Source organism: Porites lutea, chromosome 2 (genome assembly GCF_958299795.1).
Source record: "Porites lutea chromosome 2, jaPorLute2.1, whole genome shotgun sequence".
In the NCBI taxonomy this organism is placed as follows: Eukaryota; Metazoa; Cnidaria; class Anthozoa; order Scleractinia; family Poritidae; genus Porites; species Porites lutea.
In genome coordinates this window covers 39,627,244-39,645,060 of record NC_133202.1, presented here as the reverse complement: position 1 = coordinate 39,645,060, position 17,817 = coordinate 39,627,244, and the positions used below count along the sequence as shown (strand labels likewise).

Here is a 17,817-nt window from a genome sequence, read left to right as displayed (position 1 = left end):
AAAGTTCTTTCTTCATTGGTATTACCTAATATGGCAAGGGCGTATTCCCATCTTATGGCAAAAGCGTCTCGTGATAGGTCCATTGAACAAGATAGCGTTCAAACTTCGTGAGCGAGCATGAGTTCTCTGTCTCCACTTTTGCCTTGTTTTCGCTGGCCCTCACGTTGATTCTATCCCATTTAACTTTCTGAACCCTTAAGAGATCATTATTTGAACCCCAAATGACATGCTTTGAAAATTGTCGAGAACGCTGAATAATATGTAGCCTGCCCGGCAGAAGTCAACAAGGGAGGGTAAAGAAGGGTTTTCTCTTTCGCGCTTTTCTTTTCCTCCCCTCCCCTCTCCCCCTATGTTCGGCCTAGCTGGTATTGACGAGATGCTTCCGTCTTTTCCAAGTCAGGGGAGAATTTAAAAAGTTGTTATATTTTAAAGAACAAAGAAAATTCTGGTATTGAATTATGCGAAGAATGATTGAATTGCATCTTGGCTTTAGTAAGTAAAGTGTATTTTTCGAACGTGTATTTTCAGCTGGACTCCTGGTGTGTAATTCTCAATGGTTCCGTAGAAATTCTAGTTGATGGAGAGGAACCACTCACTCTGCATCTTGGAGATAGTTTTGGAGTGGAACCAACGCTTAAAAAGATGCGTCATAAAGGCATCATGAAGACACGGGTCGATGATTGTCAGGTGAGGAATTTCAGTAGATTCAAATATAAATTCTCCTTTTTTTCCCTTTGTGATTCTTAAAGTTGTAGAGGGGAAGAAGTTGTAAACGGATCAAGCGAATTCATTATTCTTGATCATGTCCTTACTACTCATAAGCCTCGGGGATATACCGTGATTTATCAGAGATGCCTCGCAGCTGTAACAAGGCCTCACCGGATTAATCGGAAAAACAATGAACGAACAAACATAACAATGGAACCTAGCCCCAACACAAAAGAGCTGCGACTCAAAGGAGTCCAATAGAATTAAAGGTTTAACTTTTAAAGAGGTGCGTGGCTGCTACGAGGAGGGAGATTCATGACTTGCTTCACTACCGCACGGACAAAGCGCTGCTTTAAATACCTTGTCCTCTTGTGCCAGTAACCTGTTCATAGATAATTCCGTCCCAGTTCAAAACTGAAACAACAACATTTCTTAAACGTGCTTTTTCCTATTCAAATGTTGATTGAAAAAGACATTTCGAATTCTCATCGCGCACGCACTGTGAATAAAAATGACAAACGTCATAATGTTCATGAGACAGGACTATTCATATATGGAACAATGTTTTATATCGATACCTCGGCATTAAGTGCTATTATGCCTTACATGGACAACAAGAAGACTGAAATAATTTGAATCTTCTCAGCACTATTTAAATAACCCTTTACTCAAGGCTTTCAGCCATTGACTCAAAATCCACACTCGGAGAGTAACTGTGAAATTGAAAGGCTTGTCAAGAAACAGTGCGCGTCAAGTTGTTATCTCACTCCGTGTTTATTCCAGTTTGTGTGCGTGGCGCAAGCGGATTACTACAGAATCCTGACCCAGGGCGAGAGGAGCATTCAGTGTATCGAGGAGGGTGGCCAGGTTGTCATGGTGACCGAGTTTAGGAAAACTGACGGGGGCAGCAGGCAGGGCCAGGTGGTCATTAAGGTAATTCCCTGGGATACTAATGACGTTATCAAGGATAAAGCACAGTGGTGTTCAGAAGGCCCCTCTCATGCCGGCTTCAGAAGCCCGCATGAATTCGGGCCTTGGGCTCGTTTCTTGATAACTTTTCGGGCTCGAAAAGCTGTTTTATGTTTGTCGTGTTTGCATTCAAGATCAAAGTTTCAACAATATTGAAAATGATACGATAAAAGTATCAGTTAACGAAGCAAAATTGACCGGTTTGTGAGCTAGGAACTGTACTACTATTTAACAGTTCTTGATTTCATAATTTGCCTTCGGAGCCGAAAAATTCCCGGGCCTTTCTCGAAGTCCCGGAATCTTTACTGGCCCGAAGTGTAATATTCAAATCAAAATCTAAAGAATAAAATCGCTGGTCCTAGCTAACAAACTAGTCCTTTTTGTTTTGTTAACTGATAGTTTTATCAAAGTATCTGCCGCAAAACTATTGAAAATTCGATCCTGAATCTGAGCATTAACAGCTTTAGAGCCAGTTCATTATTCCTTTAAGTGCCGATAGTGACCAACATCAATTTTCTCCTAACAATATCCAGTAATTGTCAAGAGATACAGTTATGAGAATTTACAAATGATCACCAAAGAGAAAATACCGTGATCTGTTATTAAATTCTCTCAACTAATTCTTAAAGAAAATGTATGGAGATCAGTTTGGAGAATTTGTATGTGGATATTGGGGCTTAAAGGGTTAACGGGACTTTCGAGAAATGTTCCCAGAATCCCCCTAGATTAGAATCCACCAGAATCTTCCAGAATCCTTCAGTACGTAACCTTATTGTGCAAATTAGGCCCACCAAGCTTATTCAGTAAAGCTAAATACCCAAGTTTTCGTTTCTCTTTTTCTTGTTATCGTATTAGGCCACACCTCAGAAGCTTATAAGTCACGTGGTCGAGGAGCATTCGGCTATCGATCCTACGTTCGTGGAGGATCTTCTTTTAACATTCAAGACCTTCTTAGATCGGCCCTCAGAAATATGCAGCCAGTTACTGAATTGGTTTCTTGAAAGGCGGTTTAGAGACAAGGTAAGACTACGAAGAATCTGTTTTTTTCAGCCTTACTCTTTACCTTCCTGCATACCATTAGCCTGCGTCGTGGACGTAATCCAACCGTTTAGCAACGTCTGCGAAGCAGCTCTGATATGCTTGTTCTGGACCGGCCGGTCCCCAACGGATTCGACGAATTGATGGAATTGCATTTGGAATTTCCCTTTAACCTGATTGGCCAATCATGGCGCGTACTCAAATCCTGCGGTACACAGGTGGTGGCCTAGAACAGGGATTTCGGCGCTGTTTCGCAGACGGACTTCACCAGAAATTAAACTCCGTCTGTGGCGCAGGCCATCTTATCATTGGTGCGGTAACTCCTGGGAACTTCCCGCGTTGCTCCTCCCCATAATGCAAACCACCTCATTGAACACTGCCCCATCATTAGCGTTCCCAACAGTGTCTTGTGGCTTAACACTCTTGATGCCTCCACTTGTTCTCTTGCCCCGACCTCCCTCTTTGAACAAAGCTCACATGCACGACGACCTTAGATAGAGATGTTTGATCGCTTCACAGATTTTTACAAAATTAGACTAAATATCCTCAGGAGAGTTCGAAACGCCACCTGAGGAAGTACTACTCGATGATCGCCGATAGAGTGCCTCAAATCTTATATTTCATTATTAAAAGACCCGATTTTTAAAGGCATTTTTACTATAAAAAAACTGCGATAAGATATAACTTTAAATCATTTTAAGAAATTTTGAAAAACGTGACAAAGTTTCGACGTTCTTGGACGTCATTATCAAGTCAAAAGAAAATAGCTTATACATTGTCTATAAGTACATGAAAAAACAATAGATCATTAAAAAGAATAGTAATGTATTAAAATATTTTGCGAGATAAACAAAGAGTTTCACATTGATGGATCACTCTGCACATTTAGATTAGGCCTGAATTCATTGATCAACAACTTCATCTCGTAAATGAAGCAATCAAATTCTCTATGACACTTTAAAACGCGAAATTGACACTCTCGTATGAATGGTAATACAAAAGGGTTTTATTTACAGACTTAAAAGTTAGAACTACGTACTAGATAATTAATATTACCATGTGAAAGTAGCTCTGAAGAGGTTTCACTTGAATGTTAAGGCCGTAGGATTTTAGACTCAAAAGTTAGACTCCCGTTTCATATCTTTTTGTTTCAATCTGGGAGTGAGGAGGTTTATTTTGTTGGTAAAATAGGCAAGGTTAAATTTTTTTGACTCTGTTTTGCCAGGTAACGCGTGCAATGCTCCTATGGGTCAATAATCACTATGGCGACTTTGAAGGGGACCCGGTGATGGAGGGCTACCTCGAGACGTTTGAAAAGGGCCTTGAGCAGCAGGTATAAGCACTGACCACTTATCTTACCACTTTTTTCTTTACTTTCTTAAGTTTTGAGAGTTGTTTGGGTCGGTTAAATTTTGTCGGTCATCAAGTTTGGTATAATAAACTTCTATAGCATCACGACTTGATCTTTTGAAAGTTTCAAGATGTAGATATACAAAGAAATGTTTGACTACAGAACATCAGTGGTCGGCTTCGAGTCACGGGTGATGGTTAATACTCACTTTCTGACGCGTTGTTGAGAACTGAATAATTCACCCCTGAACAGTCACTAACAAGCTAGTTTTTTTTGTTGTTGTTTTTTTCTCGTAACTATACCCTCTTTTTGTTTGGAGCGTTTTTTGAAGGCTCAAATAATTACTGTGTTAACTCTTGAAAACTCTGTGTAAACTCTGGGAAAACCTCTTTCTCATATGTAACATGTCTACCTGCGACATAACAGCCTGTAATGCTTGAGATACTGTTTCGATTTGAGAACAGAAGTTGCCGGCAACAATGGGTATCCCACTTTTCTGCCGAGGCGCCGGTGAAGTTCACTTCAGTTCAACTTCGTAGGTGTGCCGGCGCTAAAGACCTGCGATTGTTCTCGCTCCCAGAGGAGTGTGTTCCCATTTGTCGGAGCAGTATATCAAGCAGTAACGGAGGTCTTTCCTAGTCAGGTCAGCAGCCTAAGAGAACCAGGCATAAGAGACTAATGTTTCTCTTTCCTTTTCGTACAATCAGCAAATGAGTGGTCAGCTTGGTCTGCTAAATATCGCTTGCGCAGCCAAGGCAAAGGCACGTCGTATAACAATGGTAAGTATATTCTGCCCTGTTTTGTTCACCCGGCAATCTCTTATCCTGAGAATGCAGCTGCCTTTTCTGCGCTAACGACGTGAATAGTCAGTGACCTCTGAGCAGCGGCTGTAATGACAGGCTGGAGTGTTAATATTGCAAATACATGTTAACTGTATGACACAGTGCAGGGGGAAGGGGTTGGGTGAGCTATGGTGTTTCCTTGAACAGAACAAAACTAACAAAAGCACGCTAATGGAGCAACTGAAATTAAATTTCTCAAAACCAAGAAAACACGGCGATGCTGACCATGAAAAGGTGCGAATGATTTAACGATTACAATTTAAAACCCAAGACTGGCCACTGATCCCTCGCGCGCAATATTCAGACTCAATTTTGTGCGCTCAAAATGTTACCTATGTCATTTCCATGACTCTTTACATGTTGTTTCTTAGGATCGTTCCTCTAGAGATATGCCCCTTGGTTTTACAATTGCCGGCGGTAAAGAGTCTGGTTTTGGAATTTTTATATCGAAGGTAAGAAAAATGATACTGTTATATTACGAAGTTGAAATAATAGGTATATTATCTGTTTGTCTTTAGCTGTTCTTGTGGCTTCATAGATAGGGGCTAAGATCGGTAGGGTGCAAGGTGTTATCCTAACACCCTCCTCGATCTCCATAATTCTTCAGATGATAGTTAACCTCATCCAATATTGTTAATTATTTTAGACGACGGATATCAAGCGATACAAACTAACTACACAATGATGCTGGTCGCGCCGCTCAACTCTAATTAACGACTGGTTAAAATAACACGTTAACTTTATTGTAATGTATTCTTAGGTTGAAGAGGATTCGAAGGGGGCCGAAGTGGGTCTCAGACGAGGAGATCGGGTTTGTGTTAATTATCTTTTGTCCTCCGTGCTAGTAGTTTGTACTTATAGTTTTTCCGTTGAAGTTTAGTCGAACCGTGTTTAAAATGACGATTTATCTTTCAGATACTTGAAGTGAACGGAACCAACTTTGAAAATATTACATACGCAAAGGTATGTTTTAGCTCAAGTCGTCAGCGCAGGAATTCAATGATCGTCTCAGTTACGTGTGGGAGTCACGCGTATGACGCTTATATAACGCACTTAAATAAGATCAAAATCGGACGTAAGCTTTTAAAGGCACTTATGGCCCCTTCCACACTAATGCGTTTTTGTTTAAAAATGCATACATTTCGATGCGCTTAGGCCTTCTATCCACACTAATACGCTGAGCATTTTCATCGAAGACGCATCGATTTGAAAACGCTCTTGAAAGTGGATCAAAACGAAAACGCATACACATTGTATTAGTGTGCACAGTCGAAAACGGTCGAAAAACGCATCAAAATGAAAACGATGACCGAAAATATCGTAGGCGCGTGTGTTTGTAAGTTCAACTTACGTCACCTTGACAACCTGCGATTCTATCGTTTTCGAAGGTGGATAGTCCAAAACGCATCAAAACGGTAGTGTGGACGCGAAGCGATCGATGCATTTTCCATGACAACGAAAACGCATACTTTTGAAAACGCAGTATTGTGGAGAGGGCCTAAGATAGCCGCTATTGGCAAGGGCTCTCTGTCATAAGTTTCCTTTTTATAGCAGTAAACCCCCATTTTATGCTGGAAATCGTTTCATAAATAAGTAAGGGTCCAGACAGAACTTTCCAGCTAAATAGTTAAGTGTCATACGAACCAATCAGATGTGATGTTTCAGTGTGTTTTCCACTAAAAACCATTTTTATAGTTTTTGATATTCAAAGACGCGGTCCCATTAGCTTTTAGTTGTCACTATCGTGTTAAAATTAATTAGACGCGATTAAAGTGATCGGATTATAGCGTTCGTCACACACGAATAGACCGCAAGATTTTCGACATTTTTTGTCATTAAAGATTGCTAAAAAATTTCCAGCTTCCTTGTTTACCTCGCCTACGCAAGTGTAAGTCTTACAACATCCGCTAAAAGTGAGAGCCCTTTGGCTTACTGGCGTGAGTTACTGGCCCACAACTCTCTGTTTCCACGCGATAATGACTTCTATCCCTCCCACCCAGCAAACGTTTTGTGAACTTTGAAGCGCAATTATTTTTTTATTTTTCTTTTAAAGCTTACTTTGATATATTTACGTTTTTTTCGGCCATGTTAATCACTAAGTTTGACTATTAAAAGCGTTTTATACTTCTTGTTCGTATTTTCCGGGAAATAAACGCATTATGCAGGACTGTTCCTCATAATGCACTCGGCTACGCCTTGTACAGTATTTAAATTTCGCATCCTTTTTAAGACCAGTGCTTGCGTAAAGTTGCCAGTTATCACTCAAATCATTCTCTAAGTATCACTTAAATAACGTGTTTATTCCTGTCGCCTTTTTCCTAGTAGGGCTGTTGTGAGTTGATACCATTTTGGCCCCAACCTTCCCCTGAAGACGGAACTGAACAATCATTTTTAATTTGTATTTTAGGCCAGAGAAGTCCTTTCAAGTGCAACCCATGTGTCTTTTTTAGTTAAACGAAATATGCCAGGTTTGTGAATAGCTTGTTCAGTGTTGTAGCTGACATAGTAATTAGATTATCTTTTGTTCACTGAGAAATTGCAGCGCAACTTACTCGGCCATCAAAGGTCGCAGTTTCTTTAGAAACCAACAAACTAACAATCCCCCCCCTCCCCCACGTGTCCTTCAAATTGCGTACGTTTGTAGTCTTTGTCAATATTAGTGCCAACGTTGTACTAAACCGGAGACAAGCGAGTGATCTTCGCTGCTCATGAAGTCAGTCGTTCAACAATTTGAGTTTCACCCATAAGAGTACACAGTATAACTGTCTCGACAGTAAGAGGAAATCCAAAAATTTTTGTTTCACTGTTTTTCGCTGACATGTCTTCGGATAGTGTTGAAGCAGTGACTAAAGCTGACCTGCTGGACAAAATTAAAGTATAAAAGTCCATGGTAGTGGTGCTAGCACATTCCGCATTATTCTGGACCTTCCGAAATGTAGCTTTTTTTTATTCTGCGGATGACTGTGGAACTCGTTACTGCTAACCTGGGATCAGGCGCTCCTTCTTCCCTTTTTGTTAAAAAATAACGCCTGATCACAGGTTATGTTGCTGCAGGAGCCATCAACCCTTTTTGACATAACATGTTACCCTGGAAACAGTTAAGCCTCTTTCAACTTCCCCCACCCCCCTCCCCCAAAATGAACGCAGTTGATGCAACGTTTTTTCTTATTCTTTGATTTCAACGCAAATACTTGCGACGTATTCCTGGAGTTGATCCTTCGTGTTAGAAAAATCATTAGTTGCTTTTAACCATATTTCCAACACTAATGAGTCCATTCCTTTGTTTCTGCTTTGCGAAATGTTCTGTTTTCTCACGAAAGCGAAGTAACACCCACAAATAATTTTCGATTTCCAATACTAAACTGAATTTTCTCGAAGCTCCCGAGTACATTGTCACGCAATCCACCAATTAGAGTTCAACACAGTAGTTTCCTTTGAAAAGCGGCGGTGTAATTATGCCTGTTTTTACACTCCGTGTTCAAACAAAAGTGTTTGATCTCAATGAAATCTTTGTTTGAACAGAGAATAACATGCGGCAACGGAAGTTAAAAGCCACGGCTCTTTGATGTACCCGAGCGACCGGGCCCTCGTGGAAAATACTTTTCTTAGCATTTGAGTCCCTTTTTTCTTTTCCCATCCCACAGCTTTCAAGGAGATGCTAACAGCACCCCACGGAAAGGATAACTTAAAACTCACGCAATCCAAGGTAACCTTACATTGTTTAGGAAACGTGACGTGTTGCCGAAAGAATCTTAAATGTCCTTTGTTCCTCCTGATTCGTGTTGACTCAAGCAAATGATTTTCGTTTTTCCGAACTTAAACCTGTTCGTGCTGTTTTATGCGTGCCCGCTTCGCTCCTTCTGAATTTTTTTTTACGTGTAACCGCGTTCTCTGTACGTGTGGAAAAATTCCATGATATAGTGCCAGAAATTTGATGAGGTCATGTTGGCCTTCTCAACCAATATCAGTACTTTTATCAATCTTGGGTTTGCTTCGAAGTTTTTGTTTTACGTTGGTCTCTAGCGGAAATAGGAAGCATGGCTACCGAGGTATATTATTAAGCAATCAGACAGAATTCTTTGAGATGCTTACAGTAGCTTACAGTGAAATCATTATTCATTCCTTGTTGTGTTTTGTTCTTCATCTTGTTTCAGGACATTGTACAACGAAGTTCGTCGGACTGCAGTGAGAGGCAGAGGACCTTGCAGTCTCGACTTTCCGTTCCTGAAATCTCATCAGGTATCCTTATTTTATTTGCGTCAGATAGAGTACCGCACGAGGGGGTTCAAAACGAAAACTTCAGACTCTTCACCAATGAGTTGTCGAGAGCTCGGGGTTTTTCAAGAACTTCTATAGTAAAATAGCAATGGATACTATTATAAGATGAAAATATGATCCTATTTATACACACTATAAATTCCCGCTCGAAGTGCGCTCTTATGTTTTTCGTATAAGTTGCTAGGAAAAAGCGTGTAGTTTAAATTATTTAAGCGCAAGGTCGTTGCAAATGCCTGATTCACGCAACAATAAAATCAGAACAAAAATGGTATTATCTTCGGTATGTTAAATATAATTTTATCTATAGTAGATTAATCATTGTCGGTATTCCCGTATCGATTCATCAGTGCAAATTACAATACGTGTTTAGATTTTGCCTGCGAGTAATCGCCTTCTCTCAGTGACGATTTATCGCTTTTTTCCTTCATCAATTGTGTGAATTTTATTTTCAATGAAATACAACGCCTGTTTGCTTTTTTTCCCATTAGATCCATCGAAAAAGTCGATTCAGGTGAGTGCTGATCAGATGTCGCATAATTTAAATTAAAATTGATTCGATTTTTTAAGATCATTAAAAATATCCCGTCAGAGATTCTAAGCTCTGATTGTAATTATTCCACTTGATAAATTCCATTGAACAAATTGCCGCGTCCCTGGTTTCCTACACACTGCGTTTTGCGGAAAACCTTTTGTTTTCATGGCTGAAAAAAAAGGTTAAAATTACTATGAGCTACTATGGTCTTAGGGCTCTTGCAGAAATAATTTATGTCTTAAAAAGCGTATATCCTTTCACCTAATGAAGTTGGAATTTCCAAATCTGCGACTTTCTACTATTAACTGCAGATGGTTTGAGGTTTTAGAAGCGTGACTTTCTTGTTAAATTTATTATTTTGCGATTATGAAACAAAAAAAGAAAAACGAACTATGGGCAGGAAGGGATGTAATTATTCACTGATAATTGCCTAGTAAACAATGGTGAAATATTTATGTTATTTCCAACTCGACCTCTTTCAATACTAACTGCGCTCGCCGTCTGTTTCTGCAGCAGTTCTCTTGAGTGAAGTGTACAGTTTTCTGTTAGGCTTCCAAAGCGAAATGGGGATTTTTTGTCCAGCTCCTATCAGTTTGTTTACGAATTTACTTAGGAAATCTAAATTAAATTCTCTGTTTTCATGAGAGATGTGTCCCGAATAGGCCATATCCGAGTTCCCCCGGGCCTCTGTATCAAAACGAGGTTAAGTGTTCAGCCTTTGATATGGAGATGATTTTTCATTCTTATGCAAATACATCTCATTTTCACAAGAAAGGTTGTGCACTTGGCCTCATTTTGAAAGTGAGGGTTTTTGGAACTCGGACGTGGCCTATTAGTCTTTTACCCATTGTTCTAGAGCTAACACGATTTTTTTCGGTTTCAACGGATGTGAAAACCGTCATTTTTTCTCCACTAATACATTTTCTCTTGAAGTCTTTAAGTAGTTTTCTTTGTTACCTTTTCAGTCAATTCCGGTGACACTATATCTAGCATTTGTTTTTTCGTGAAGTACATTTTGACGTGTTTTATTGTTGTCATCAATAAAACCACTTGTTTCAACAAAAAAAAGCAGTTTATACCGCTAGCCGTTAGCGAAAAAGAAATATCAATTTTTGACTCCGAGCGTCTTAGAATGTGCGATGATATGTTTCATATGAAACATCCTTCAGGAAAAAACCTGTCTCCGTAGTCACTTGGTCGGTAATGGATACTATTTCAAGTACCTGAAACATGAATATTTGTGACAAGTTTTTTTTCATTTTGTAGCGGACGAAAAGTATAGGACAACCGGGCTACTTTCTGACAGAAAATGGCCAGCTCTGTTAAGATTATACTGTACTATGTGAAAATCAACCTATAGTCAGGTGAATCTGTCGTTCAACATGCAGGATTCGGTGCTATCAGGACAGTTACAGCCGTGACGTTACGAGGTTGAGATCAGCGAATGGTTAACTGATTTTGCCAAAGAATCTGTTTTTCTAAGATATTGAGTATATAAGCGCTAAGGGTGGTTTGTAATTGATTTCTTGCCCTAAGGGCAATTTCTGTGATAGGAATTCAGGCATAATTCATAACACAGACCTTTTTGAAAACCGTATAGCCATTCATTGCAGAACAGAACTCAAAGACCTGAACAGGCCTTAGGTTGCTTGCTTTAGCTTAAGCCTTGATTTTATTAGCGACACAAAGACTACCGCAGGCAGATTCGCAAGTTCAAGCACGAAGATCAAAAATTTTCCTTGTCTTGTGCTCAAGCTTGTGGTTGTCTCTCTTGCGTCAGCGCTCGTTTTCACTTGGCGCAGCTCCAATGGTCATACTTGCGCTAGTGTTGTGCTTTCGTTTCTTCTGAAAACCAGGAAATATTTGTTTGACTCGTTATTTAAAACGACTTTATAGATTTGAGTTTTACCAAAGTATGAGAAACATTATTGCCATGGGGGTATTTTTGAGTAGTTGTAGTTGTGTATTTTACCGGGAATTTTGCTGCAAGCTTTTTTTGGCCGCAATGCGCAGTTACGGGAATAGATTGTTCACAGAACAATATTTTAATTAATTATTAGTTAATTGTCATTTTCCAGTATCCATTTCCATAACAAAATGACAACAAAAGTTGTTTTGGAAGGCAGGTGAACTCAGTGAGTCACTATTTAACCGAAATTCTTAGCATACCGTGAGCGAAGTTCAGAGGAGATTTTTTTGTTTTCGTTCCTTTCGTGGGAGATGAGCTTTTTTCATATGTCAGGCTAATATCTATTTCGGTCATTTGCTCAAGTAGGGTAGGATTTTATACCCTCTTGGTTGAAAGGTTAATGGCTTGAGAAACCGCGCCGGTAGCCTCTTTGGTTGATTTGGTATTCAATGGATTTAAATACAAAAGGCGTCTATTGCTGCCACTCAAAGAAATTCCTTGATCATGCAACTCTAAAAAGACGAAACAAGGTTAATTTCTTTTGTAAATTAATTGAAGACTTTATTAATTTTGCTAAATCAGTGTGCAGTTTTTCACGTTTATCTATTTTTAGTTTATTTGTGTTTCCGCATTTCCGCTGGTTTGTTTCGTGATGGTAAACATCTATTCTGGTCAATATATTTTCACGTTTTTCCCACGCGAAGGGGAAAATATTGGTTCTTTTGATGAACTTATTTTTCCAACCGTTGTCTGTAGCAGCTTGCGAAAGACTTGGCTATTAGAGGCGACATTTTGTCGTAATATGAATCATAAAACATTACTACCAGAGGAAAGCTTGGCCTTCGATTTTTAGGCCCCGCCTGCCCTCACGTATCCGTCTTTTGTGTGATGAAACGGAGATTGTTTTCTTCAGTGGCCTGCCGTCTACCCGTTTCCGGTGAAAACGGTCACCGAAAACCCATGTTTTCTAAAACGCTGTCCAGAGTAGAGATTTTTGAAAACGCTGGCTTCTCGACTACGTGTAGGCGGACGAAAACGGAGGTTTTCCAATATGATGACGTCATACATCATAATACTACTACTAGCATTACGCATGCTCTGTGAGGGTTGCTATGGTATTTCCATCGTTTCAGCGTTTCCTGGCGGACGGGCCAAAAAGTTTCCAATACGCTACGTGTGGACGCGAATTTTTTCGGACACGGAGGAAACTGAAAATCTCCGTTTCCAAAAATATCCGGTTACGTGTGGACAGGTCCCTAGCCTCGGCTTGAGAAATAACATGTTTGTTTGTCGCAGTGACATTAAAAAGTTGCTAGATTTGAAATTTTTAAATCAGAAAACTACCCAAACTGTGGTGATTTAAGGGTAGTTTAAGCCATAGTCTATGTACTGAGGTTTTTAAGAATTTTAAGCTTGCACGATGACGGTTTTTTCGTTCTTCTGAACTGATTGAGCCGCACCGCCCTTCAACTTTAAAAAATACCACTTTGGTATTAAACTTTGGAATTGCTATAGCGTACAAGTCAGCCGCAATGTCACCGCTAAGAGTGAGCAACAACTATTTTTTTTTGCTTATTTGAACATAAAAGTCATGATTATACTGGAAGTGCAAGTTACGCAGATCTTGATTGTTAAACAAATTCTCCTGATGAGCACAATGAAATATGTATAGGAAATAGTGAGAAGAATATTCCTGCGTGGATGATAACTGCTAAACTTCATATGAACATGTTTTTGAGTAACTGAGCCATATACTCGAGTATCTCGTGCAATGAGTAGCAAACGTTACCGTGGCCTATATATTTTCACAAGGTTTCGTGATGTATAGGTTTTAAGAGGTTCGAGTATATTCTGGTTTGTTTGTTGTTCCTAGTGAAACTTCCTTTCGCGAGCTAAAATCGACACGTACATACTATCCTTTCAGAACTTTGCACTGTCACTTTTACCTGCATTTAAACTCTGAAACCAAATCTATGAAAAAAAGAGAAGCACAAGCGAGACATTATTGGCACCAGTTAGATAATCTAGTGCCATTGGGCATGGTCACACCTTGTCGGTTGTTTTCACACTGAACTCAAGGGTGTGTTTGCGAACAGTCGAATGCAGAAGAAGATGCGAAAATAGAAGCTATGAAGGAAATTTAAAAAGCATTTGCATATAATTAATAATCCCGGATGACTCTTGGCCTTTTACCACAAAAATCTGATAAGATTTTGTGTTGACCGCGTACCCAGGAAAAGTTTTCCGCTGACGTGCAACTGTTGTGAGCCTTTCGTCAGAACTCCTTTAAACTCTTATCCACTGTAACATTGACTTCATAGCTTTCGTGCCCTGTACGTGACGCGATTAATGTCTAGTCCCAATACAATGAATTTGCAAGTAACTTCAAGAACAAACCGTGTCAGTGCAATATGAAAATGTGTACATCTTAGCGGTTTACGATGTTATACTCGTTATGACTGGGTAAAAAATCAGCTTGACGTTACAGCTCTGCCGTCGAAAACCCTCTAATTATGTGTAAATAACTTGATTTTGACGGAAGATTGCATTCTGTAGTGCGTGTTGTCCATTTTCGTCTTTTTTTTTCTCTTTTTACAAAATTTTTTTTGTTAATTTGCCTTAAATGAACAATTTGACCCCAAATTTCTGTTGTCGACGTTCAAAGATACTCTCCAACCTCAACTTGAAGAATGCACGTCAAAAGTGCAATATTTTTTTCATAAGGTTACGCAGTATGATGGATACGATTTTGACTATGTCGACCTCTTTGCAAAATCAACTTCGACACGATAATTATTGCAATCGATGGAAGATTTCAAGCCCAGATATTTACGCAGAAGAAAAGATATAAAATTTAGAGCTGCAGATTCTTAGTTGTTTATGCTTTGATTTCCCTGAGCCGTGCAGGGAGAGAATTCGAACTTCGAATAAAATCGTGTTCCTTTTTTTCTTAAATAAAATGGCATCCCTTTTCTTCACTTCCAAAATGTGTAACTTTGTTCACGATATACATCGCTTAGATGATATATGAAGTATAAGTTGTATCCTCCTTCGTTATTTAAAAGTGTTGTTACACGGGACGATTCGCAACGACGATTTTTGCCGCAACACAGCGTTGCAATGCTGGAACAATGTTGTAACCTTTCGAAACAACGTCGCAGCAAGACGATATATATGCGTTTTTTTCCGGATTGCTTTTCATCATTTTTTACTTGCATGTCAGATTGTAAACGTTAAATTTACAGGGTATGTAATTACGTAATCACTGTTGTATTGAAATTCCTTTTTAAAGAGTTTGCACAGATGACGATGTAATGAGTAATTGGGCAATACATTATGACACCAATATTAGAACCTTTCATTCAATAATACTACAATACTATTTACAAAAAGCAATGAGAAATTATATAGTTTTCTTATCCGTAATACGATTTTTTTCGAAGGGTCTTTTTGATGTAATAATTGGGATTGTTAAATCCTATGAATTGCAACTGTCAGTTTGCGATCATGTCCTTCCCAGGTTAAAGTTTGTTTAAAGAACGTCGTTTAAGTGTTTTTCAGCTTTTTTTACGAGAAGCTTACCAAGAAAAATACAGGTGCAATAAATTGTGCAACACATATTTTCGGCCCAGCTGAAACCAAGATGCAAGTAATGCTGGACGTTTTTTGGATAACTGTGTAGCAGAGCTCAATCTATTGTTTTTCGTTCATTCATTCTGACTAATGGGTCGTTCTTAATTCGGCGTAAATCTTTCATACCTGTTATGTCCTTACTTCAAAAATGCTCTCGCTCCTTCCAATAAACAAGAAACTGGAGTCATTGTCGGAGGTTTTGACGAACAGTCTGAACATATTGTTTCAGACAAATCAATATATCATAACATAATTCGTGCTGCATCAGCATGATTAGTTCCGTTAAGGCTGATGTTGACGATATCTAGAATACGGTTTTTTGCTTTGATCAATCACCCACGGGTTCCAACGACCTCTTGAACCACTGTTTGTTAGAATTTCTCACCACAGACGATCAAGAACCCTAGACCAAAACAATAAAAGGTCGCCATACTCCTATTTCAGCCCAGCTCTAGAATCCCGCTTTGCTGTAACTTCATCGTCTCTTTCTGTAAGAGGCGATTGTCCTAAAATCGCCTGTAATTAATGTATTTAGAAGTCTTTAAAAAGGTAATTGACAGTTCACTTGTCTGAGTCAGCGGGAATTTCCCCTCAATAGAAGGTTTAGCTTTGATTGCGGCTTACAAGTTTATTTACCATCCTTTGTTTTTATGATTTGCTAGTTAAAGCTAGTGAGAAAAAGTCCTTACCAGAAAACTATTTAAGTTGGAGTCATGAAGATCTTTATTCCAATCAAGTGAAAGTAACCTCTTTCTTTCAACTTGACTTTCAATTAACTGTCCTTCCGTGATATCTTTGGTGTCTTCGATCAGTTTCTTGTTGCCGTACGGGGTGCATGAAATAAAACCATACCAAATTTAGTAGTTTGCCGCTTGGGGTACGTCATAAGATAAGAAACATACTGACAAGCCAAGCCTGCATGTTTTTCGCACTTTTCACTCTCCGCCTTAAAATATTGGACGAAAAACAGGCGCTGCTGATAAACTTCTGCCCATGACGCAAGTTAGCTTCCGCTCGGCTGGGCCTGGCGCCCACGCCAGGAAGTCACGAAAAAGACTGCGATTTACCGCTGGTCTCAGTTATTGTTTTGCCGAAACGCTTGAATACCTTTCAAAATAGCCACAACTTCGTTTGCCTCTGGTTACAGGAGATTAAGTAGAGTCAGCCTGCGAGACTGTCTTACTCAGTTGACCATTTCTTGTGTTTTGTTATTCTATCCAGCATCTACATCCGTCTAACAAAACTGAAAAAGTGAAGAAAGCTCTAAACCGACTCAGTGCGCTTGGAACACTTTCGAGGAATAGCAAGTAAGTACAGGACACAGATAACTTAGAGAATAATAGTGTGTTCTTGATTGATCATGTGTGTTCGATTTGGTTTGCCTTCTTAGAAGCAAGATATTTATGATTTTTTTTTCAGTCTATAACTTGACTACTGGGATTATATGTCTTATTTTAGGTGAAATTTCCTTTTAGCTAGTGGTTGCGTTTTGTAGAAAGGAAATCGTCAATTAGAAAATACGAAATTCCCTTCGAAAGCGGTAGTACGTTGTCATTCTATTTTTATCGATGCAAATCAGTTGAGCAACAGACATTCCAGACGAACTTTGTCAGGAAATGTTCTTATTACTGGGAATGAGCGGACCTCCCTTAAAGTGAAAACTTTTGGAAGAAACTGAAATATGCCAAAAACGTGAAATGTGATGACTTCCACTCACATTAGTTTTAACTTGTGACGTTATTTCAGTCATGATTCTTTAAAGTTTGGTTTCTTGTACAATATATACTATAGGGAACGAAATGTAATGGTAGATTTTCTTTAATTGACTCACTTTCCATAATGCATACTTCCCCATTTTATATTCCATCTGATTTGGCTGTAGACGATTCTACTTTAACAGTTCCATTCTCAGTGTTATTTTAACCTTTGCAGAAGTAAAAGCGAAGTTTATGATAATAATAATAATGCACTTTTTGTCGTGATCGGTTAATATCAAATAAGAGGGCATATTTCTTCTGGCTCTCAAATTCTTTCCATCGATTCTTTACAAACTTGATTTTATGATGTAGCTCTATTACCCGTTCGAGTCTTTTGACGTGTGTCCTCTAAAGAACAGCTATTTTAAAAATAATACGTCGGCATGTTATATACATTAGTAAACTTTGCACGATCGCTCAAAACCTTCAGTCGGTTTAATGAATCGTGACGTTCAGTCATTCACTTGAACTTAACCAGAACTATACATTGACCTGTTCTGAGGTAAAGTTTGTAATGCTGAACATGGTGGCTGTAATTTTTTTGCTTTTTTGAGTGTTTTTTTTTTAAGTGTGTTCGTTGAACAAAAGCAATGAATGACACTTTTGAATGGTGATATTTGTTGTTTGGGAATGTGTAGTAAGCAATAAATTATAAATTTTCCACCTCATTAGCCGTTTGCAGTTCTCTCGTCGGCCTAGTCCTTCGTCGTGAAATTTACCGAAAAACGTTTTCTGTTTTGTAAGTCAAGTTTATGTGTACTTCAGTTTCCTTGTTTAGAATCTTCTCTTACGGTTCAGAG

At 39.0% G+C, this 17,817-nt stretch overlaps 1 protein-coding gene across 1 annotated transcript in view; it reads left to right on the top strand.

Moving 5' to 3' along the window:
* LOC140928583 (rap guanine nucleotide exchange factor 6-like) overlaps positions 1-17,817 on the top strand; it is a 46,938-nt gene that overhangs the window by 13,977 nt on the left and 15,144 nt on the right. Inside the window, exons 13-25 of the mRNA XM_073378354.1 lie at positions 529-687; positions 1,492-1,641; positions 2,533-2,697; positions 3,941-4,048; positions 4,774-4,845; positions 5,280-5,360; positions 5,669-5,719; positions 5,824-5,871; positions 7,316-7,376; positions 8,553-8,614; positions 9,063-9,147; positions 9,675-9,697; positions 16,482-16,567. Coding sequence (XP_073234455.1) covers positions 529-687; positions 1,492-1,641; positions 2,533-2,697; positions 3,941-4,048; positions 4,774-4,845; positions 5,280-5,360; positions 5,669-5,719; positions 5,824-5,871; positions 7,316-7,376; positions 8,553-8,614; positions 9,063-9,147; positions 9,675-9,697; positions 16,482-16,567 — 1,151 coding nt within the window. The remainder of the gene's footprint in view (positions 1-528; positions 688-1,491; positions 1,642-2,532; positions 2,698-3,940; positions 4,049-4,773; positions 4,846-5,279; positions 5,361-5,668; positions 5,720-5,823; positions 5,872-7,315; positions 7,377-8,552; positions 8,615-9,062; positions 9,148-9,674; positions 9,698-16,481; positions 16,568-17,817) is intronic.